Genomic DNA, 23323 nt, shown 5'->3' with positions numbered 1-23323 from the left:
GCCTGCTTTTAAAAATTAAATGGTGTTCCCATTCAGGCAGCCAAAATACCGGCATTGTTCAGTCATCCCTATGGCTGTTCTGAACCTCACTTTTAACAAGTTCGCCCCACCGAACAGAGATATTATCACTGACATAGGGCTGGACAGCTCAGTTGGTAGAGCACTAGTAGGGTGTTCCAGAGGTCGCAAGTTCAAATCCTGTTCCAGCCAATTTCTTTGTTCATCTTTATAAAAATTTTTCCTTGGACAAAGTTCTATGTGCATTTTCTGTTTTCCAAGTTGTACATCCACATTGCCAGAACACTTAAGTCTTTCACGTAAAATTATCACAAAACTGCAAGTCGCAAATTGTTGGCTCAGTGTTGAAAGTTAATTACTGCAAAAATGTAATTTTTGAAAACACTCTAAGGGCCTTATTCTGTGCACGAAAGGAATATTTGATTTAAACAGTTTCTTAAACCTAGTTTTTTGCAGCCAACAAAATTTAACCTATTCTGTTTCCCAAATAATGTCCAAAACAATATTTTTCACTAAACACCTTTTAGTGCATTCTAAGGACCTTTTAGCACTGACATGAAATTTGTTTTGTTTGAAAATATTACCTTGCAAAAATGCTTTGTGTGTATGTCAAACAATCACCATTTATTGCCATAACCAGTTAATTGCTATTTGCAATTGAAATAAATGTTCATTTATTTAAACTAGCAGAACAACTTGTTTGTACATGTATATCTATTTGTAAAACTGTAGTACTTTGCCACTCAACTCTTCTCCTAATCTGGGCCATTTTACACTGCAAGAGTTTAAGGTACATCTGTTTTCATCTTTAGATTTTACATTACAGCCTCATCCTACATGGAAGCCCTGCCAGTCTTAAACATCTTCCAAGCTCCTTATATAAAGTTCCCTCTTGGAGCCTTTTAGTCTCAATTTTATAAGGGCTACAACAAATCCAAAAGCAATGTGGACCATTAAGAAGCTATGTCCTTCAACCCCATTGGATCCTCAGAGCTCTAATACTGATAGTCCCAAGCCCTCAGCCATCCACTCTACCCTTGCTATCAGCTCTCAGACTTCCAGCCCCTAGGCCTTCCACCCTTGCCTATCTCCAGTACAGAGTTTGGCTGAAAAATATTCTAAGTCCAAACAATGGAAGGTTTAACATTTAGAAACGAGCACATTTTTTCAAGAAAGTGCCATGGCATAGTGGTTAAGGACACTAACTGCAATGCACAAGGACCTGGGTTCAATTCCAGGTGGGCATGCACAATTTTGTTAAAAAACTTAGTATAAAAAAAAAAAAAAAAAAAAAAACTTCCTTTTCCGGGGACCCCGGGATTTGAACCGGGATCCCCTGGCCTGGCAGCCAGCTCGCTAACCACCAGGCCATAGGCCTCTTGGTAGATATAGTTTCGGAACATATATTTAAAGGTTAGGATTGCGCAATTTCAAGAAAGGTCAGAGAGCACAGCACATTTGCATGTATTTAAATAACAAAACCTGAAATTTCAACATGTCGAAAGACACACAATACACGAAATATTCAGACCTTGCATGTATTTTAGTATATTTTAGGTCAAACGTATATTTGCAAACCTTTCTATATTTACTAAAGCTACTCATGTCATTTTCACAGAAATGGGCCATGTACATATACTGTAAGCATGCCTAGTGTTGATCCTGGTCCCCTACTCCCAGGATTAGTCTCAACATGGTCTTTTCCTTTCTCTATAATCTCAAGGACTACGCCTATGAGTTTTATTCCTGTAAAGTACATGTCTAAGTGTAGAATAATAAAAGCCAAATATATTGTACTTACTCCATGCCACGTAGGTGTGCCAGCAATTCCTCAGAGACTAATATCTTACGTGTTGTCTTGATGATACACGAAGTCGCGAAAATAAACGGATAAAAGCGACCACCGTGCGCTCATGGTAGCTACACACATGCACGTGTGCCACGACACCCATGTGTTGCTTGCAGTGTGTCTGTCTGTAGTCGGTCTGCCATGGTTTTCAATGCAGCGCGAGCTTTGCTTGGTGACGTCATGCACGGAGTGCCTGGCTTATAGCCTCACCCTGCAATGTTCTGGTGTCTTCCTCAGTCTACGCAGTCCCCCGTCCTACTAGTTGTCATCTCCAAGCATTTTTTCCATCAAATTCTTTCCTGTCAAGGTTTTTCCTCTCAAAACATCACCGCCACCTCCTGGGATCGCTATGCACTGTTTGTAACATTTGTGATGGCTGAATTCGTCACCCGCTGTGCTGTCGACAGCACACGACGTAGCACAGCATGGCCAAATTGTGGCGACTGCATCTCTAACGAGGACATCTTCTCCAATCAACTCAAATTTAACGGTTAGGTCTCGTGATTTTGTTTCTCCCCAATTCCAGTTTGTCCAAGGTGTCTGTGTTATATTTGTTGTTTTTCATTTCAAGTGGGCGTGGAGGTGGTCCGAGTATGGAAGATGTCTTACCAAGATATGGACTGAGGCCCATCAGGGCTTCAGAAGGGATAGGGAGAGGTCCCCCCCCCACTTACCCCTAATCTGTCAACAACACACGCCCATTGACAAAAACTGGGGGAAATTAAAAGGACACGGAAAACAGACAAGAAAGACATAAGGGGGATTAAAAATCGACAGTTGTTTTAGAGCGCCCTCTTCATCAAAAAGCATAGAAATTAATGTTTGAAAATGTGCACTTTCGTTATGTTTAACCATAGAGCAAGGACACAATCATCACAACTAATTTTCCAATACACAATTTGCCAAGATGTGTGTCTAGGAAAAAAATTCATTGTATGACCCTTTTCAACACCCACAAAGTCAATTGTCCGCACATCCACCCACTGATGATGAATATTTTGCCACTTAGTAGCACCTGCCCCATCAAGGTCTTCTTGTCCAGTGATGGAATTAGAAAATGATCTCGCAAATTAGAGGCACCTGTCCTTTCCACGGGACCATGATACACTCTACAGCCAACTCCCTTTCTCAGACAGCCCCTTGGAAAATCACTCCAATTCCTAAACCCTTGGAGGCATTGGGCACAGTACTGTAACTAAAAAAAAAAGGTGAACAAGATTGCATGTTCCTACTGCTGTTTTGCTGGCCACACTGAAAACCGCTCTCTCGGTATTTCAAGAGAGTTGCCGCACGGTCCGCAATCTTTAAAAATCGAAAGATTAATTAAAGGCTGGGACTATTTGTTAACCGTTTACTGGGTTGTGTTCTCAAAGGCATGAAGGGTGTCCCTGAACACAAAACGGCGAAAGGGGGGCTGGACAAGTACTGCAAGTCAACAATAACTAACTGTGGGATACACGACGGGAATAAATGAATATAAGAACGCTGCGCAACCGTTGTTTTGTATCCATACGTTATGTTTAATATACATTTACATTCATTCAATTTACTATTTTGTCCGTTGACTAATTCAGGCCTATCTAAATACATTCTACGAGTCAACAATGAAAAAAAAAAAGGTTCTGGCAAATGTCGAGGAAGAGAACAGAACTCCAACATTTAAATAACGGTGGCAACATTGATGCGTCAAAACCAATTCTTTGAAAAGGACACCGAGCCAAATGACAAAAAATAATAAAACATCTTGAAATCGACCCAAACACTGAACACAAGTGGTGTAACTTAAGCTGGGGAGGGGGCAATCTGGCTTGAGATTTTCAAGTTCTTGCCACTTTCTTTGAAGCTGTGGATAAAACAAATTAACCCTAAAATCATATTGAAATTGGAAGATTGACAACTGTTAGGGTCGAAGCTACCATACCGAACAAGAATAATTTCGCTTAGAGCAGAACTAAACCACTAACCAATCAAGCCAGCTTGAACAGGTTGCTTGTTTGAACGTGTTGGCGCGGCACAAAAAAGGTGCTGAGCAACAACGACCTTGAATCAGAAAGGGCCAATATTTCACAGAACAGCTACGGCCGCGCCCGTACGTCCAAATTACTTGGCTGCGGCTTAAACACGACTCTATGGGAAATGGCTGCTGCCACTGCCATAGGCTCGTGCATGATTGCAAGGCCTAGCCAAGTCATTATTGGACACTGCCCTTAGGTCCTGGCTCTATCAAAACTGAAAGCTTGCAGTCAAACACGTTTGACTGGAAACTGCACATTGAGCTCGCTACAAACCGGAGCAGCACTCTGTATGTCAGACATTTGTTTTAAACTACATGCCAGGGAGACAAAACGAGACAATTTGGTCATTCTTCAACTTCGTGATTCTCGAGGTCTGTATAATTAAGCCATTAATACTAGTAAAGGTCTATATTAAACAAAAAGAACATAAATAAAATAACAATGGAATTGGAGGATTTGCCAACAAAACAGAAAAAGGTTTCTTATTCTGAAACATGGCTTTTTGGATCTATGATTTCAACTCAATCTACTGTGCTCAGTACAGAATCCAGCAACTTAAAGCGATTTGAGAGGAAAAAACATCTTCTATTTGTTTTTTTTCCCCCCTTTTTTACCGAGGGCTACATAAACTATTCAAGTCTGCTCAGAAAACATAAAAAATAAAACTTGTACCTTCGTGGAAGTCATCATTCTGGGATGACACTACTGCAAAACTTATCATCCAAAAGCCACCCTTGAAGGTTGATGTCTTCTATAGTGTGTGTATGTCGTCCTCATCTGACAACAATATGGTTCACCAGGTAACTTAGAGTGAAATAATGAAGTCTGCATATCACAGGCCGAGTGATGCCTATATCTAGCGTCTAGTTCATCTAAAACCATTTAAGAGCTCTTCAAAGGATAAAGAAAATTGCATTTAGCAAATTTACAAAACACAGACAATAGAAAACAAATGGAAGGATAGCCCCCCCAAAATTCCACAAATAACTTAATGTTAATGTATCGGTGACGGTACAAAGAACATGGCATCCTTCTCAGTCGCCATTGCGGACCAAACTCTCTGGTACCTCTTTTGACGTCAGTGCCAAACACACGTAAAACGTTAATATCAAAAACCTTGAAACAAACAATTGCAATGATTGATTCCTTCTGTAAGAGTTGATGGCATTGATCATTGGATGATTTAAAGCCAACAATTCATGCACAAGAAAGTGACCTCCACAAATCCAGGAATAGTGTTTTCGCTTCAGCCACATGAAGAAAAACAGAATATGAAAAATGGTTCTCAAGTTTCTGAGCCACTCGGGAGTGATCTTGCGAGCACCAATCTACTTTGAATAAATTCCACAGAAGTTACACCTGCTTGCAATTGATAACATCCAAATGAACAGAACCACTGAACACAGTGACAGCAAAACTCCTTGAAACCAATTTCGTTGAAATAGTAGGATATATAACATACCACCAAAAGGCCACGGAAAATATAAATTCACATCTAACGACACAATCCTACGAAAGGTGCTGGCCTGACCAAACAAGGGGAACATTCTGTACCTCAAGGAAATGAAAGAAACACCAAAACTGTGAAGAAAAGAAAAAAATGCAATAACAAAACTTCAAGACTGAGTTTCCGACATTGCAAGGTCAGGGGTGCAGAGCACATTTACTTAGTCGTTCGGGAACTACTGAAGAGCAGTTTAAACTCCCCGCCAAAGGGATCACTTGTACCGATCTCAAAGGCTTGTTTCTTTAACTTCTCATGACTCCATGGTACAATTTGTGCATTTTTTTGGCAAGGGAAGGGGAGATGTCGTTCCAACAAAACATAATTGCATCATCGTTGTGGCAAACGTACGTATACATCCGTAAAGTGAACTGATTTCAATGTGTTTATAATGCACTTAAGACACACTTTTACTGTAATGAGAAAAATCAGGTACGGGAAGTACACAATACCAAAATCAGCAAAGTCAAATACAAAAGAAACGACACCTATTATTATTCAGTGCAACTTGTCAACCCTTTTTTTTTTCCAGGAATCACTGACAGTTTAAAAAGCCAAGAAGCCACGTTTTCCCAGCTCTTTGACCTTTTTCACTTTATCCCATATGGAAAACATCTTGCAACAATGCATCTGAGTTCAGCTTCCAACCCAAAATGTGGTCACAGTCATTTCTTAGGTTGCCATTTTCACTTGCACAAGTATCGCACTATTAGAGTATTGTCAAGCGGGGGCGCCTTCACTGTTCCTTTATTTCCGAGTAAATAGACAGTATTGCCAAGAAAACTGGAAATCAACTACTACCATGTCAAACTGTGCTCGAGTTATCATGAAAATTGGCATGAATATATGTGTGCATCCGTCACATGTGACAATAAATGTTAATGTACGACCATATATATACACAACTGATTTCAAAACTCAACACGAAGTCTTGATGAGGACAATTGGGACCCTGGAGCAATAGAAACAAAAACAAAAAATGTGCCCCGTCACATTTTTTCTATCAACACAAAATACAACTCGGTCAAAATTAAAACTTTGATGTACATGTATTCAGTGAAATTCACCAGATTCCGAGCGTATAGTTATGTATCATTTGGATTCTGAGTGGGTACAGTCAGGACTTTCTTATGTGAGCAGGGTAAACGGATATTGAAATAATATTAGCAGAATTTCTTCGGCTGCAGCCTGTACATCTTTTGAGTTTCTGGTAATAAACTACACATTATGTGGATACAGTGAATTTGCATTGGAAGTTAATTCAACTTAATCGTGTGCCTGTGCAATGAAAGGTGGACACGCAGGGCATAAGATTACAGACAAATGGCCAGTAAAATGGCCGTGATGGCGGTGGCCTCTAGAGGCCACAACAGCGAGTGGCCAATAATGTCCACATTGGCAGGTGGCCTGTGAAGGCCACTATGGAAAAGGGGCCGGTAATGGCTGCAATGACAAATGGCATTTAAGGGGCCACAGTGGCCCACACAGGCCACTATCGGAGGCTTAACCTGAATGGCAGCTACAAACACGAAGCCTGTCCGAATGCGCAACAAATTGGAAGCCAATAAGGGCCATGTGTATGTAGGGCAGAAGGCCACAGTGGTCAAGTAATCTGAACTGCCTACAAATGACAACATGAAACCTGACTGCATGAACCCAGATGACACATTTAAAAGGAGAGAAGATCATATGTCAAACAAACAGTTCAATGAACAACTGAAAAATATGTAACCTCTTGTGCCTGACACCTCATCGAGTGCACCAAAGAAATGGTCAAACGGTTAATAAACCCACCCACCCGCCCCTTCAAATAAGCAGCTGAAACAAAACAAAAAATCTCATTTCAGGGAACTTCGACATAATTATTTACATTTGGACTCCAGTCCAATATATGAGAATTTCCCTTTTAAGAATAATCAGCCAGACGTATTACTCGACAGCACTTGCTAGTTAAATTGTACTTGATTGTCAGAATACAACTTACCAACACATAAAACAAACACCAGAGAAGATTTCAAAGTTTGTATTTTTTATCACACTGCCTTGAGGCGATGACTTACAGGTATTTGTTAAAAGTCTGTGAGCCTGAGTGAAATTATGTGAACAATGATACTTTGTTGTTCTGTAAAAGCCCTATTAAATCAGAGGCGAGATAGTTCGGCCACGGTTGGAGTGTCATCTTCACAGCAATTGGTACTAGTCACAGTGGCTGTGTGGCCCTGTAAAAAAGGCAGGGAGCCCTCAAGAGATCATTTGAAGAAAAGGGGAAATCAGACAGGCTCGCCGGCATAGACTGGCATGAAGTGACAAAATTGAAAATAACTGGATCTTGAAATGAAAATTGGCCCACAAAATGGGGAAGGGTGTCAGTGTGAAACTCAGAAGTAACCTCTGCTTGTGAAAACTGTCAAGAAATCCTGGGACTCACAGTTCCGTTATTCTGTCAGAGCATGTGGTGATTCCACAATTTCTACAGAGTGATCCATCTCACTTGCAGTGTTGTGGGATTTTTGTGTGTGTGTGGGCCAAGCCACTGCACGACTGACAGGGAGTAAGATGACTCTGGCCTGCCCAGGTACGCTTTGTACAGGAATGCGATTCTTCAGAAAAGACAAAAAAGATGTTGCTGGCTCATGCTCACAGCAGGGCTCTGGCAACAAGCGGAACCATGGTGATACTCAAGCACCCTTCAATCATAAATAATCTCGGGCCCTGTTTAAGTGCAGCGTTTCCAGTTGTTGGCTGTCTTCTGTTTGTTCACCTCCTTAAGGACACCAAGTTCGCTTGAAATCTTCCATCACGTCACCAAGCACTGCTGTCCAGTTCTGGCCAATGCTTATCTGAGAGGGCTCTCAATTATGGTCAACTGGCTGCGTACAGAGTTCACTGGTGAAGTCAGCCAGGCCACTACCATTATGGTAGGAGGTAAATTTAGCCGAGGCATATTCAATCAAAACCATTTACCTATCACGTACATGCTGTTCAAAGTGCTTGGAGCGTGCAAAGCAAATCTGTCCACCCTCTGTGGAAATGTGGCCCAACATGGCCTGCTTTTCTGAACACGAGACTTGATGAGAGTCACGAAAAAGGGCCCTGTCACTTCTTCTTCACACTGATCGTTTTGAAGTGCGCCCCCAAGAGCCCACAACAGGTCATTTATATTATCATACACAATGCTTATGCTCCATCACGTTACAACAAATGCAAAGTACCCTCTAGGAAATTCAGTGGAAAAAGTTGCATCTAATGAAAAAAACCTTGACATGTCCACACATGCTGACATAATCACAAACATAATATCAACTCATTGCAAAGACTGAACCTTATACATACAAAAAATGAGTGTCTTTTTGACCGTAGTCAATTTTATTTTGGCGTAAAAATTTTTGAATATACCTTGAAGTTCTGTACACCTTTGAGATCGGCTTCAGGTGACGAGATCATCTCTACCGTGTGACATAGGTGTAGGAACGTGAAGGCGATTTGCCTGTGCTGGACAGTGATTCGGTGGGGGGCACATTCAGGAAGTCCCATATCAGGATAGTGTCGTCGTGGGAACTGCTGACAATCTGGAACTCGTCGAACTGTAGTCTGAACACACGTCCCGTGTGTTCCTGCATGAAAAAAAAAATGCCATTTAACTCTATAGTGGCACAACACTGGCACGATAATAAAGACCACTTCAGGCTATCGCAAGAGCCCATGACACAAGACTGACACAAGACCTCCCGCATGAATTTCAGTAGCATTCAAAAAACTCCTTTGTCACACTGTTTGCCCTGTTGTCTGTGACTGGTCTTGTGACTGATCTTGAGATGGGTCTTATATCTGGTTTTGGACAGGTCATGTCTGGTCTTACATGTATGTCTTGTCTTGAGTCTGGTATTGTACTGTGACTGGTCTTGTGTCTGGTCTTGTGTCTGGTCTTCTGTCTGGTCTCATGACCGGTCTTGTGACTGGTCTTGTGTCTAGTCTTGTGTCTGGTCTTGTGACTGGTCTTGTGACTGGTCTTGTGACTGGTCTTGAGACTGGTCTTGAGACTGGTCTTGTGACTGGTCTTGTGTCTGGTCTTGTGTCTGGTCTTGTGACTGGTCTTGTGTCTGGTCTTGTGTCTGGTCTTGTGTCTGGTCTGGTGTCTGGTCTGGTGTCTGGTCTTGTGTCTGGTCTTGTGACTGGTCTTGTGTCTGGTCTTGTGTCTGGTCTTGTAACTGGTCTTGTGACAGTCTTGACTACAACACTGCACAACACTAAGGTATTCTCAAGACTGAAATTCCAATGACAACAGTAAATTACTACATATGATGAAACCACTCAACATCCCGACTTTGGGGATCATATGGTATTTTTATCACATGATCTGAACAGATCTAAAAAAATCAAGTGAACTAATGACCTGCACCACCAACTTTTTCCTCAATTGGTTTCTCTGTTACTCACCACTAGCGTTCTCAAGCAGAGGGTCCCTGAGGTAGCCCTTGGGTCAAGCGCAGCTTGGAGATCCCAAACTTTGATTTTACTACAAGGATGCAGGAAATACAAATGAAATGCCATACTTCAAGAACAGGCCAGATTATCCAAATTTGCTATTCCCCTTTTGAATGCACACAGACCTCCCCAATTCTTTTTTCTGAAATTATCATGGACTTGAGCGCAGATCCAACTACGCAGGATGCTTGCTAGCATTTCTTTTTTTACCAGGATTCGTGCCAAATGGGTGTGGTCACTTGGATTTGGGCCAAACTGAAACCCAAAGAGAGCACCTCACCAATCATGTGTATGTACATGTACAAGTTGTCACTGTCAAAACCTTTCATCACTTCGTGCCGGGGTTCCTGGCACCGGAGACCTTAGGTTTATGCGCATAGCCGGGGGGGACCCGAAATTGGACAAAGGAGCTGGGCCTTTTAACAAAAGACCGTACTCAGAACAAAAGTCCAAGCTGCTGGGAATTGCCAACATTTTGTTCAGTTGTCAATAGCGGAGGTAATCCGTCATTGTTTTGAACCAGTACAACACTACATGTATTTGTGACATTCAGGGAGACGCCAGCAGCGCACTGGGCCAATTTCGGGAACAAAGGAAATTACTCAAGACCACACAATCTGGGTTCTCCTTACAAGGCAGCAGGCCTGGCTGAAATACTCTGGCGTCAATAGATGTTGCCTGTCAGATTAGAGTGGCCACCAGACAGTCATTCACAGTAAACGAAGTTATGAATTTTTGATGAATTTTGAAAATGGAAAATCTTGAAAATCCCCCCGGGAACTCATCACGCAATGTCTACTTAAACCCAGCAGCATATGATTAAAATACACAAGATCACAAGTGCAATTTCATGTTGTGTAAAAATCTGATTATACAGAGGCACCGTGAAGCATGTTTGATTATGATAGTTGGGCTAAGAGAAGCTGGGCTCTGGTCCATGAATCCAGCACACACACACACATACTTCAACTCTACTTTGACAGGAGGGGAATCAACTCGCTTTGAAACCCCCTCCCCCCAAAAAACCCAAAACAAAATCGGATGAGTCAGAGGCCAAAATGTCAACGCCTGGCTTAAAGGGGAATTCATCAAGTTGCAAAGGGCTAGAATGAAATAAACTTGAAAATGCACAGCAAGTTAAACTCTCAAAAAGAACAGATTGAAATCTGATATTAAAATGGCTAAGGAGAACAACTGGTGGGCTAAGGGATGAAAATAAAAACAGGAAAGGGAAGGAAATTAAGGACTAGAGATAAAATGGCAGTTTGACAGCACCAAGATCTTTCCTTTGCACTACCCTCCCCCATCACATCCATTCATTTAATTATGGAATAAATGCAGTTTGTGAGCAAATGAGCTTGTCCACCCAGGAGTCAGCCTAAACCCTGATGGCACAGTGGCCTCGAGGGTAATCATCCACTCCCTCCGCCCCTCCATCGGAGTGGGTGTTAACTCAGCCGGACCAGAGCCAAAATACTTCATCAGTCCTCATCATCGCTTGGCCTTCAGGCCTACATGACTCAGTCTGGCAAAGAGATCCCCCGGGGGGGGGATAGTAGGGGATCCTGACGCAAGATCTGCACAGGAAATAACTGCCCCCTGTCAGAACAGACCAGCAAGGCCACTAAAGCAGAGGGGGGGGGTGGGGGGACAATCCGATGGAGATGTCAGATTTGCAAAAGGCTGCAAACTGTGACCCGCCAGTCTTCCCTTTGCAAACTGTCACGCTGCTGTCATTTCCTGCTCTCATTATCCCGCACGGCAAACAATACCACATTGTCATGACTGCTTGGTTAAATTGACCGTTTGCCAAAGTGTGGGTGACAGAAAGTGGGGGGCAAAAGGCTGCATGACTCGTCTCCCAAGAAACAATGAAACCGTGTCCATGGTGACGATGACTAAAGACTGACTAAAACACAAGGCCGGTTGAACCTTTTAAAGCAAATTGTTGCCTCGGGACTTTCTCCAATCCTTTGATGGGGAGTGCAAAAATGAAAGAAATAATCCATAGCGTGACACTCCACTTTCCTAAATGATTCTCTAATTCAAAGGAAAGATTGCACCCAATGGTATTGTATTCAGGGTTTCAACTGGCAAGTTTAAACTAACAGCCATTCTATCAGATGAATGCATATTTTTGCAGCCACTCACTTTTCTTGTACTCGGCTAAATTACAAACTTGTTTTTCTCACCAGCTGTAGAGAATCACAACCAAGCAACTAGAACCCTGTCTACCTTAATAGGTTAAAGCCAATCATCCAAACCCTTCAATTCCCTGAAATTTACCAATCCATGCAGAGAAATCACTATTACAACTGCCGCAGCAGACAGATAGGTGCAAGCAGTTCTGGACACACTCACCCGTCGTAGGCCCCACTGACGATGCGCTTGTTGTCAAAGCGAATACACCGCACCAGCTCCTCGTGTCCCTCTAATACCCTGAGACAAGCGCCGCACTCAATGTCCCATAACCTGTCAGTACCACAACAACAAAAAAACACAGGCTAAGTTCAACGAATTCCTACTTTAGGGAAGGGGCACTCCAGCCCCCAAACCTCCAAGGGCACAATTCCTTCTCAGCACAAGCCCTGGTTTTTGCCCTGCTAACACCTACCCTGATGTTCATCCAGAGACATGTCTTTCCCAAAGAGGATTTCTCGTCCAACTGGTAACTCCCCATCTATTTTGTCAGGGCACTCATACATAATGTTACTCACACGGTCTTGTCAGGTATGCCCAAGAAATGGCTCACACTATACAGGTTATGCGCTGCTGGCATCTCCATGTCTCCGAAGCGTTTCTTCATTATTTCAATTTAGTGACAACAAATACACAAAAGGTTTACTCGAACCTATCACAGTAATACAAAATTCTTGCCCTCTCTGAGGACGCGTTGACGCACAACCCCTTTTGACAACTTACTCTTTCAAGTAACACACACAACTGGACGAAGTAATTCTATCAACTTCGAGAGATTGTTGAATAGAACATTAACAGATCTTTAATAAATGCTTCATTCCGATAAAACACGCCTCCAATTCATTTCAACAACCCCCCCGAACAAAAATGAGCTACAACCCAAAATAATGTCATTTGTCCTGGGGTTTGGAAATCAATTTTCTTTGGTAACTCATCATCATGGGATGATGTCATTTGTCAAGGCCAATAGCCCTGGTCAGGTTGATTTCATCTAGTAACCCAGGGAACAGAGTGACTCAAGGCATGGCTGGTCTCCCTGGGAAATGCACGCATCCAGCTTTTGTGCAACTCACTCTGCAGGCCCGCAAACAACACACACAAGAGTCATCAAGATTCCTGGCAAGGCTCCAAGGCCTGCCCATGTCTTCTGAATCATGGCGACCATAGCAACAATGCCACGTGCGACTGTGCAGGGAGGAAAAAGGGGACATTTGTATTCGGGGATGATTGAGTCGTGCCTTGTTGTAAAGGCGGTGTGGGTTTTTAAGTAGCGTAGCATGAGAAGTTGAGAACTTCATTTTGTAAACTCTACAAGAAACTGCACCTAACCTTTCCAGTGCTGATTAAGGTTCCTGAGCAGGGGGCTTTGGATTTTTAATACCTCCCAGCTTTTTCGTGCATTTTCATAACGTCATTACCTCTAAGACACGATCCCAGTTTTGGTTGACTATGAGTGAAACAGTCGCATGGGCTGGTCTTGGAAACCCTAAAGAAACATTCACTGTCGCAAAGCTTAAATTCCTCGCATTGTACATTTCACAGCTCCTTTCATTTGTTTGTTCATTTGTACGGCTGGAAGTTAGAACTGAAGGCTCTCCTTGTAATGTCAAGTGCTGCCAAGCTGGTTTGTTCTACCCTTCTCACCTGATTGTGTTGTCGGACGATCCGCTGACCACTAGCCTGTCTCGATACTGTAGACACGCGATGCCTCGCCTGTGACCGTTGAGTGTTCGGACAAATTCGCACGTTGAGGTGTTCCATACCTGGACGAGGGCAATACGTGAAAGTTTCAACACATCAGTGGTTTTAAAATAATTGAAGATTTTCTTTTTCAGTGATTTGTGCAGATAGCCGAATTAATCCTGACTGTTTCAAAGGGACGCCTCAGTCTTGGGATTTTTTTCAACTGCCTGGCTAATGCAAACTTCACATTAGTCAAATATGAGTCAAATTAGCTTCAAATTAGGGGTTACTAGGTTTGAAGTTTGAGATAAAAACGACACTGCTCTAAAATGGTGTGAAAGGACTGCAGTTCATGCTGAGCTCAGCTCTGGTCCTGAATGACCCAGACAATATAAAAATACATGTACATGTATGCACCACTATTAACTTCATAGTGCTTCAAAAAAATCGAGCCAAATTTGCAAAGGTCTTCTTTTCCTTGCCTATGGCATGCACGGCCTACAGTTTCAGGTCGAGGGTGGTCATCCAGGCCAAGGCAGCATCGGACACTTTGTGAATGGCCCTAACACCACCAAGGAAAAGCCTCGGTGGATGGTCATTCACGATGTGTGGGACAGTCTGGCCTGGGTAGCCACCATCGTAAGTAGGGCTATTGGTCATCCCCCACTTGTGCACTCTACAAGTATCTCACTATCAATGAAGGACTTCACACAAAGTCACAAGAACCCAAGTCTCAACGTGAGGAACTAGTTCCACATACAAGAACATTCCATTGTTATGATTCACTCACTTCTAGCAAGGCGTAAGTTCTTCTGAAAACGCTGTCATCTTGTGAAGCAACTTACACGGCATCCAAGCCTACCGCCTTTCCAAGAGCCTTACCTTGATGGTCCTGTCTCCAGAGGCCGACACGATGTACTTGTCATCAAAGTCCACCACGTTGACTGCCGCCCGGTGACCCACCAGCACTCGCCTGAGGTTGATCTCGGTCGCCGACCGCATGTCCCACACTGCGATGGACCGGTCCTAAGCAGGTACCCGGAAACAGCATACATCTCCCTTAACACTATTCTTTATGTCAGTGTTTTGTCAATGGCAGATTTTTCAAACCCACTATTCTTCACCCGCCAAGATATCGCACAGTAAAGAAATCCTGTGACACATTCTTTGCACACCCTACCAGGCTCTTCTTTTTTGTGATATCAGTGTGATGCAGTTGAGCAAAATGAGTCGTCTGTCAAATTCTTATTTGAAGAAACGTCTCGGAATCAAACATCCAAAGTCAAATCTATTCACATTTCAGCTTCCACTACTGTTAATCAAAGGATTGTGTCAAGGTTGGGATTTTAAACAGAAATGAGGACAACAAAGTACACGTATACCCTTTGAAGAAATGAAAAATACTAAATCGGCCTTGGTCAACAAACCACTCATTTTGCTGGATTGCATCGCTTAGCAACAAAAACATCCAGCAAGACACATTAAGTGGCAATTCTACTGCAGCAAAGATTATAAAGTGCACATTGCAATGTTTTCCTCACTCTCTCTTTACGACAAAATGTTGAGGAGGAATGGTTATATCTAAACTAGCACATTAATATACTTATATACATGAATGCCATCTTCCATTTGGGTCGTATGTTAGGCATAGTTGCATGTAAACTTTTGTCACATTGGCAAACTGCACAAATTGTCACAGCACAGAAGGGAGCTGCCAAGACGAAAGATCCGCAGATCAGTAAGCCATTTCTTTCCCTGGCAATGACCATGTCCGCCAACCACTGTTGGCATCTGCCTGATTATTTGCAACCGGTGAAGAACCAAGTCCGACATGGAGCTCTAGATGCCAGATTTGGACATGGCCCTACTTTTGTTTTGAGAAAGATTGAGATCGCCCCCCATCGCGTCATCTGGAAACAGAGCGTACCTTTGAACAGGTGACCATCAAGCCGTTGCTGAACCTAAGATGAAGCACTGCCTCGCAGTGATGGATGAGTGTGTTAAGCATCTGGCCGGTGTTGACGTCCCACACTCTGTGACAAAGGACACAAATGATCGGCACAGAAAAAAACTACGTAAGACATCCTAACAGCTAGGAAGGCACACAGAACGATCAAAGGGTATCATTGCAAAAAAAAAAAAGATAGCTAGACTGCGAAGCTTACAAGATGGAGAGCAGTTTTATGCCCATCAGGATTGCTTTGTCAGCTTGATGTGGCAGGCAGGAAAGGTCCAATGGCTGAAACTGTTCTCCATCCAGCACATTCAACAGCCTAGCTGTCTTGTTTAAATTGTTCTATATAACTTAACATTAGTTGGGTGTCAAACAGCCTACACAGAAACACCCAGGCACACTGTACAACCGCGGTTGTTCAGGAACTTTGTACACAAGATATTACAGATATAAAATACACATTCAGATATCTCTGTATGACTTTGGGTACTGAGTAGCAAGTTCTGTAGTAAATCAATCGCAGCTCCAACAAACCACAGTTCTGCAGGTACCCAACCGCGTGGGAAAACCGGTCACTCGGTTCCAATATAAAACAGCCCCAGAAGTACACCGGAACTATCTTCCCCTCTCCCAGGATCTCACCTGACAGTGGAGTCACTTGACCCGGTGATGATGACCTTGTCGTCATACTGTAAGCACAGGACAGAGCCCGTGTGACCAGTGAGCACCTGTACACATTGCAACGTCTGACGGTCCCAGATCTGCAGAGACCAGGTGACAAAGGGGCAAAGGAAAATACGAGTGGTCCACGGCAACATACAGAATATATAACACGGTGTGCAAAGGCTATTTTGTAAACTTCAGGGTCCAAACATAGGCTTCCTACAAGCCCATAAGAGGTCTCCAAGAGGCTGTTTTTCCAACATGGCAGAACTTTAACATCTTGCTTTAATACGTTGCCCTGCATTTAATCATCCATTCTTCAAAGTGGAGTGCTAGTAAATCACACGTGCATTTCAAAGCTGTGACCACTTTTTACACACAACTCTGTTTAAATTGCACATGTCCAAAAATTTGCTTGGAATGAATCGGTGAAAAGAAAAGGGATACCTCAAGGCATATAACTGCAACTGTACCACAGAGTACGGTGAGAAAGTGTCAAATCTGTAGCAATGTCTTTATTGCACAGTGCCTGTACTTTATCATTCCACTTTGGTGGCCAAGCAACTGATTTGAAAAAAAAAACCCAGCAAACTTCAAACAATACAAACCTTTCTTCTGAACTTTCTGACAGCGTCAAAGACGAGACTCAGCTGAACGTAAGAATTTCCCGTCTGTTGTACATGTACATCAACGTATGCAATCTGCCTCTAAAATCGGACAGGATTGTAAAGCCTGGGGAGCTCCGACTTGGTCTCACACGACCCACCTGCATACACGTACCTTGATTGTATTGTCTCTGAGCCCGCTGACAATCTTCTGGTCATCATACTGTAGACAATACACCCCCTTGGAGTTCTCACTGTGACAGTGGATTTTGAACAATTCGTGCTGGCCACACCGCCAATTGTTCTCTATATTCTGAAAAAAAAAAAGGAAACAGAGAGCAGCGAAGACAAAATATGTTAAGCAGAAGGTGTAAGCCAGGACCACAAAGCATGCACACATGTGCAGTATGTACATGTATGTACATTCACAAGCACTAATACATGTACATGTACCCTGTGCTGTAACTTTTTTCAGGAAATTCAGACTAAACACGAAATGTAACAGATAAACAAAGCAAATATCCCAGAAGGAACGTCGTCTTATACAAATATACATGTAGGGTATGAAGTGCAATGCAAGCAGGAGGATGAACAGGAAAAGTGGCCACTTGGCCTTTTCAGAACAAGGAAGTTCATGTAGAAAAGCATGCATAAAATTTCAATTCTACTTGTTTCAGCACACACTTTGGTTCGTTATCAAGCCAAAATGTAATTTTCCATTTGGAATGCATCATTTAAGCACATGCCGGCAGTGCTATTTCTGGAAGGTAATTCCGATTTTCAAAAAAGGCAAGATATCTCTGCCAACTTTTAACATACAGTCAAATGCCACAAGTAATGATTCGTACGTACAGCATTTGTACACTGTTTCTCATTTTTCAACACTCTGGGGTGTGCTACTTGGAGCAACATTCCCTACCCATGTTTATCACATGGTCCACTTCCAGGGACTTCTCTAACAGTGTGTGAGTCTAGTGGATTAGTGTGTTTACAAAAACTTAACACCTCATCCAGAGGTACATGTATATCCAGGCATGCTGGCCGTTTTAACCTATCAGCTAGGCGTGTGTAGACACAGCCAGACAGTGTTAACACATGCCTCCAGCACAAAGTGCTTAAAGAGAGGAACATATAGTGCACGTTACATATTCATGCAACATGGCGATCACTGAGGAATATTCATGAGCGTATCAATATGATTTTAACACAAAAAGCCATGATTGCGCATGTACAATGCAAACGCATACCAGTAACTACAGACCAGGTAAAACAACAAACCAGAACCCATACATTAATCACTGCATTAGAAAAAAAGAATACATGAAGTGACTTCAGCATCAGTCTGTATTTGTGAAAGGGTGGGCTCAGAACCAATTTTTCGGGGAGGGGGTCAATTTTTTTTTTGGGGGGGGTTAAACATTTGAACTTTTTTGGGGTAACTTTTTATGGTCTTTCTAAGTGCAGAGGCTACATTTTCGTGATTTTTGACAGGATTTTTGAAGGAAAGTAAAGGAACCTAAAAAGCTGCCTTTCTCCCGTTATTTCCCCTCCCCCAAAACATTATTGCTTGTTCTTTTTTCTTGCAGGGTCGGGGGAAGGGGAGGGGATTAGATGGCACTACATGTACGTATAGTTGGCTCCCTTCTAGAACGGCCCTTGTGGTTATATGGTAATGCACAAGGACCGTGGAGAACTCCCGGATGATACGCTCGAGGTATCGACCGTGAAGTTGGAAAGTGGCCCCGTCGGGTTCAGCGCTCGATAGCAAACTGCAAGTGTGAACTGTTCCCACAAAACACGGCTAAATAGAAGAGTACCTCTATGTCCTGAATAATTCGTGGATACAACTTCCTAAAGTAAATATCGGACTGCGGCGTTTCTCCAGGCTTTGGCTTGAAGAGATATTGCCCCCTTGGATGAAAACAAGAGAGAGAGAGAGAGAGAAAGAAACAAGTGTAAAATGTCAAGAGAAAAATGCTTTATCAATGGGACATTTCTGGCACACAATACAAACAGGTCTACATGTACATGTAAATGCATTTGGATGAAGAAATAAGGATCGGAATAATTTGGAATAACAAGCTGACTGCAAGTCTCCAGGAAAGCCAGCTACATGTAGGTACATGTACATTTACTTATATTGCAAAGCCGCTTCAAAATGTCAAACGGATGTTGGCAAAGCACAGTAAATCCTTGTGGGATTACCAGACACACAAAGTATAATTAAGAATAAACAGCGAGTCCTGGTGATCAGCTGGTTATGCAAACATCGTTCAAATTGTACATGTAAAATGGGAAAAATGCTTTTGAGGCCTTGCTCAGGGTTTGGATTCTTCTGATATACATGAACAGTGTCCCATCGGTGGTCCGTGTCCAAATGTGCAGTCCCACCTTTGCAGCTGTCCATAAAGTTACTGATAAAATAACTGTTGAAAAGCAAACTCATGAAACAAACTACATGTACATGTATGGGTAAGTGTATATACAAGTAGGGAAACTGACTAGGTGCTTATAAATGATTATAAGCATGAACTAAGACATGGACTGGAGCGGGATTCGAACCTGCGACCTCCGGAATACCGTACCAGTGCTCTACCAACTGACCTATCCAGCCCTACCGGTATGTTGGTCGCTCTTCCAATTTGTCAATATCTCTGTTCCGGGGGCGCTAGGCAGAAACCATTAAACCTGAAACACGCTGTACCACATAGCCAGGGATCACGCCCCAATTACACGATAGCAATCTCGACATACAGACATGGGACTTAACCCTAACAGTCCCAAATCCTCCAATTTTAATACAATTTTACATACACCCTGGGGGCTAGGGTTAAAGCTCCCTCTGGGATACTTTTTTCAGGCAAGCTGTCACTTTGGAGAAAGCAGTGAAAGAAGACCGTTTCCAACGATGTACACAGATGTACTTTTAAAAATTGCCATTTTGAAGGCAGTAAAGTGCCAACAAGCCTTGACACAACGCTCATGCGCACAAGGTTGCTTTAAATACACAAGTTCAGTCGGCAACACTGTCAACACTGTGTAGCTGTAATCGGATGAATGTGAACTGTCCCAGATGAGCACTGAATATGGGTGCAATTCAAAAAACGACTCTAGAACCTTTTATTTGAAGTTGAGATCCCAGAATACTGTTTTTCTTGGAATATACCAGTGCAAGTCACACGTACCAGTACATACCGGTGCACTGTACATGTACAATGTACATGTAGCTCAAATTTGATATGGTTAGTTGCACCATTCTTCAGATTTTGAGCACTTTTGTTGCCTCAAAAGAACATAATGTCCCGCACAAATAACAAATGGCCGACTGTACCTTCAAAACATCCAGCTTCATGCAAGTTACCATCCATACATATTTGTGATGGAAAGCTTTACTGCATGTGGAATTACAATTTATAAGAGTTTGCTGATTTTCACAATCATTTTTTTCACTACTGAATAAGCAAGCACATCCACTTTATAATCATCAACCTGTACACAGAGAATTACTGAAGGAGAGTCTCTAAGTTGATCAGATACAGAAAAGGAATGGTAACCAGGAATAGACAAAAGTCTTCAAAGAACTATACTTAATTACTTTCAGTCCAAGTGTACCGGTGTGGCAGTCCCAGCTGTCTCCCGGTCTCAGCGGTCCCCCTTACCAAATATGGTAAAATACGTCATGCCATCTCTGCGCACAACAACGGGAAAGTCGTCCGTTTAATGTCCGGCTATTCACAGGGGGGACCGCTGAGACCGGGTGACAGCTGAAAATGCCACACCGGTACATATATGTAAACTTTCGTACATATATGTAAACTTTCGACTGAACTGTAATCAAGGTCAGCTGAAAACAGCTGGGTAAAAACAAACAGAAACTGCAAGCTACAGATGTTTTTTTTTTTCACAAGATTTTACAAAAGGCCTCTTTTATCTACAGTGCAGGTGTACATGGGAACTGTTAAATGGACTGCTCAAGGTCCGCTTCAAAAGCTGAATTTTGTTTCAGAAGGGCAATCTGGTCAACTTGATGGGGTTTTCCTTCCGAGGATGCTGGGAAAAAAATGCTAAATTTCTTTAACATTTGTGTACGTTTGAGAACCTACAGTACGAGTACAAATGAGTGCTATTATGCCCAGAATTCCTTGTAGCAATGCCATTGGCAAGGAGCAAATTTCCATTAGCAAATCAAACTGCAAAGTGGATCACTCGTGGGCCGATGAGCCAAACAACAATGGGAATGAAGGCAGTGAACTCCCAGTTCTGCAGGAAGTGACATTTGATAACTGTCCACAAAGACTAAGACTGTAAATACACTCTGAAAAGAGCTTTGGAGTACAAGACTCAAGCTTTACATGCAATGCATGAGGCTTTGGCTGAACTGCATCGGCTGTTTTCTGACTAGGATTTGGGGGTTTTGGCAATGCATGGTGCGGCAGACACAGTGTGCTACAATTGAAAGTTAACACTGAATAAAAATGGGAAATTTTGTGAAACAATGCACCTTCTCATTCATATTCGCAATTCACAAGGTGTGACTCTATTTTCCACTGGTGTGAAAAGGTGTGAAATTTTTTCAAACTCATATGAAAAGATATGAAAATGTTTCCCACTGGTGTGAAAAGGTGTGAAAATGTTTGCCCACTCATGCAAAAAGGTCTCAGAGTGTTTTCCCATTGTGGGAAACTGTTTTTACATTTCGTTTTATGAAAATGAATTCCCTGGAGAGTGAAAAAGTTTGAAAAGAAAGTCCCGTTCCCCATTAAACTTTCAGTTGCTATGCACTGTTGGCAAACACAAGCACACATTTTGGGACACGGCCCTAATTCCAAAATTACAAAATTTCTCACCATCCCCTCCTGTCTGCCAGCCCCCGCCAGAGTTCGTCTGTCCGCACTTTGTGCTCGATCAGCTTCTTCCACAGCATCCCGTCCGAGATGACCCGCTTCCACTCCTTGCAGACTAGCTCAGCTGCGCAGAGCGACTTGGCGTCCAGGTAGGACAGGATCTTGTCTGCTATTTGATCTAGGCCTTTCTCTGCGGAGAGAGAGAAACCGGAGACAGAGCTTGTCGCAAGTTGCTCTCAGGATTGCGAGTCTGGTATTTGACGGAGATGCACAATGCGCTCTGTCAGTCATTCTTATGGCGAACAATGTCACGTTAAAGGCAAAAGTTGAAACATGGAGGTGGTTGTGATTCAACAGACATGTACCGATACGAGTGCTGAAGCGTTAAAATGCATGCACAAAGGACTATGAGAAGTCTTCAGTACACGAGATCAATCTTAAGACATGAGATACATCGAGCATGACAGGCGCTCTGATGAGCCAAACACAGCTGTGATTTTAGCGGTACAACTGGCAAATATCACCAACAGTTTTTTGTATTTTTCTTCCAGGATTCGAAAGCAGCAACATTTCAGAAACGGTACTTCCATCTATCTTAAGAATTCTTTTACGGATGAAAACATTCGGACGGTTGCTCTAAGAAAACCACTTTCATCACAACCCATCCCCCTGGACCCAAGACCTGAATACAACACAGCCCATCGGCGATACGACTGAAAAAGGACATCAGGCCTCACACGTAAAGATGGAGTGGCTTACAAGTAACGTACGGCTAGTTAGTACGACAACACTCACTGGGTAACGCCGAGATGAAGTCTCTCTGCAGCATGGGCTTGAGGTAGGAGTTGAGCTGGCCGTGCTGGTAGTGGCACATGTGCGCTATGAGGTGCTCCACAAACTCCAGCTGCTCGTTCTCCTTCCACAGGTCAAAATACTTGAGACAGGTGGCCTTCTCACCCTCATAGTTGGGCGAGGGCTCTTTGTTCCGGGAGACCGACCGCACCGGTATCGTCTGGGGAAGAGAGCAGGGCAGATTATTGCCGTGACTGTTTTCATAGCAAACTACAGCACTGCCGATGTACATGTACACTGTACATGTTTACTGTCGGGGCTCTGTGTGAGGAGGCAGAGGAACAAGGCATACATACATGTATCCAAGTACAGGGTAGGCAAATAAAAGGGAAAAACACATGTGGTGAGTAAACAAACTGTACACAATGATACATATACAACGTACGGTACATGTACCTGGCCAGCGAGAAACCTTTACAGCAGATGAACCTGTCAGGATGTACACTGTACATGTACATGTACAAGCTATGTGTACTGTTAGCGATGCAGGAAGAAGTATGACCGCTATAATCACGTACATGTATACGTGTACAGTTCATTTACATGTAAGCACACATGTGAATGTACATGTACATGTACGATACAGCAATGTACAGTACACGCCATACATGTGATAGAATTACTAAAACAGACTACATGTACATGTACAAAT

General features: G+C 42.8%; 1 protein-coding gene across 2 annotated transcripts in view; it reads right to left on the bottom strand.

Annotated features, from left to right (window-relative positions):
* LOC110983423 (F-box/WD repeat-containing protein 11-like) overlaps positions 1–23323 on the bottom strand; it is a 34378-nt gene that overhangs the window by 2087 nt on the left and 8968 nt on the right. The window contains exons 2-12 of one of the 2 annotated variants that reach the window (XR_015427450.1): positions 22615–22831; positions 21823–22009; positions 18793–18886; positions 17151–17288; positions 16350–16468; positions 15681–15786; positions 14636–14779; positions 13715–13833; positions 12233–12343; positions 9824–9902; positions 8783–9000 (exon numbers count right to left, since the gene is read on the bottom strand). Coding sequence is in view for 1 of the 2 variants with exons in the window: in XM_022242674.2 (XP_022098366.1) it covers positions 8833–9000; positions 9824–9902; positions 12233–12343; positions 13715–13833; positions 14636–14779; positions 15681–15786; positions 16350–16468; positions 17151–17288; positions 18793–18886; positions 21823–22009; positions 22615–22831 (1482 nt within the window). In the remaining variant the exon portion in view is untranslated. Of the gene's footprint in view, positions 1–3363; positions 9001–9823; positions 9903–12232; positions 12344–13714; positions 13834–14635; positions 14780–15680; positions 15787–16349; positions 16469–17150; positions 17289–18792; positions 18887–21822; positions 22010–22614; positions 22832–23323 lie in introns of those variants that run through there. The other variant, XM_022242674.2, reaches the window with a different exon arrangement.

Source organism: Acanthaster planci, linkage group LG13, assembly GCF_054643075.1.
Source record: "Acanthaster planci isolate LZ-2023a linkage group LG13, COTS_SCS, whole genome shotgun sequence".
In the NCBI taxonomy this organism is placed as follows: Eukaryota; Metazoa; Echinodermata; class Asteroidea; order Valvatida; family Acanthasteridae; genus Acanthaster; species Acanthaster planci.
Note: the sequence above shows the minus strand (reverse complement) of the source record. Positions and strands in the feature narration are given on the sequence as shown.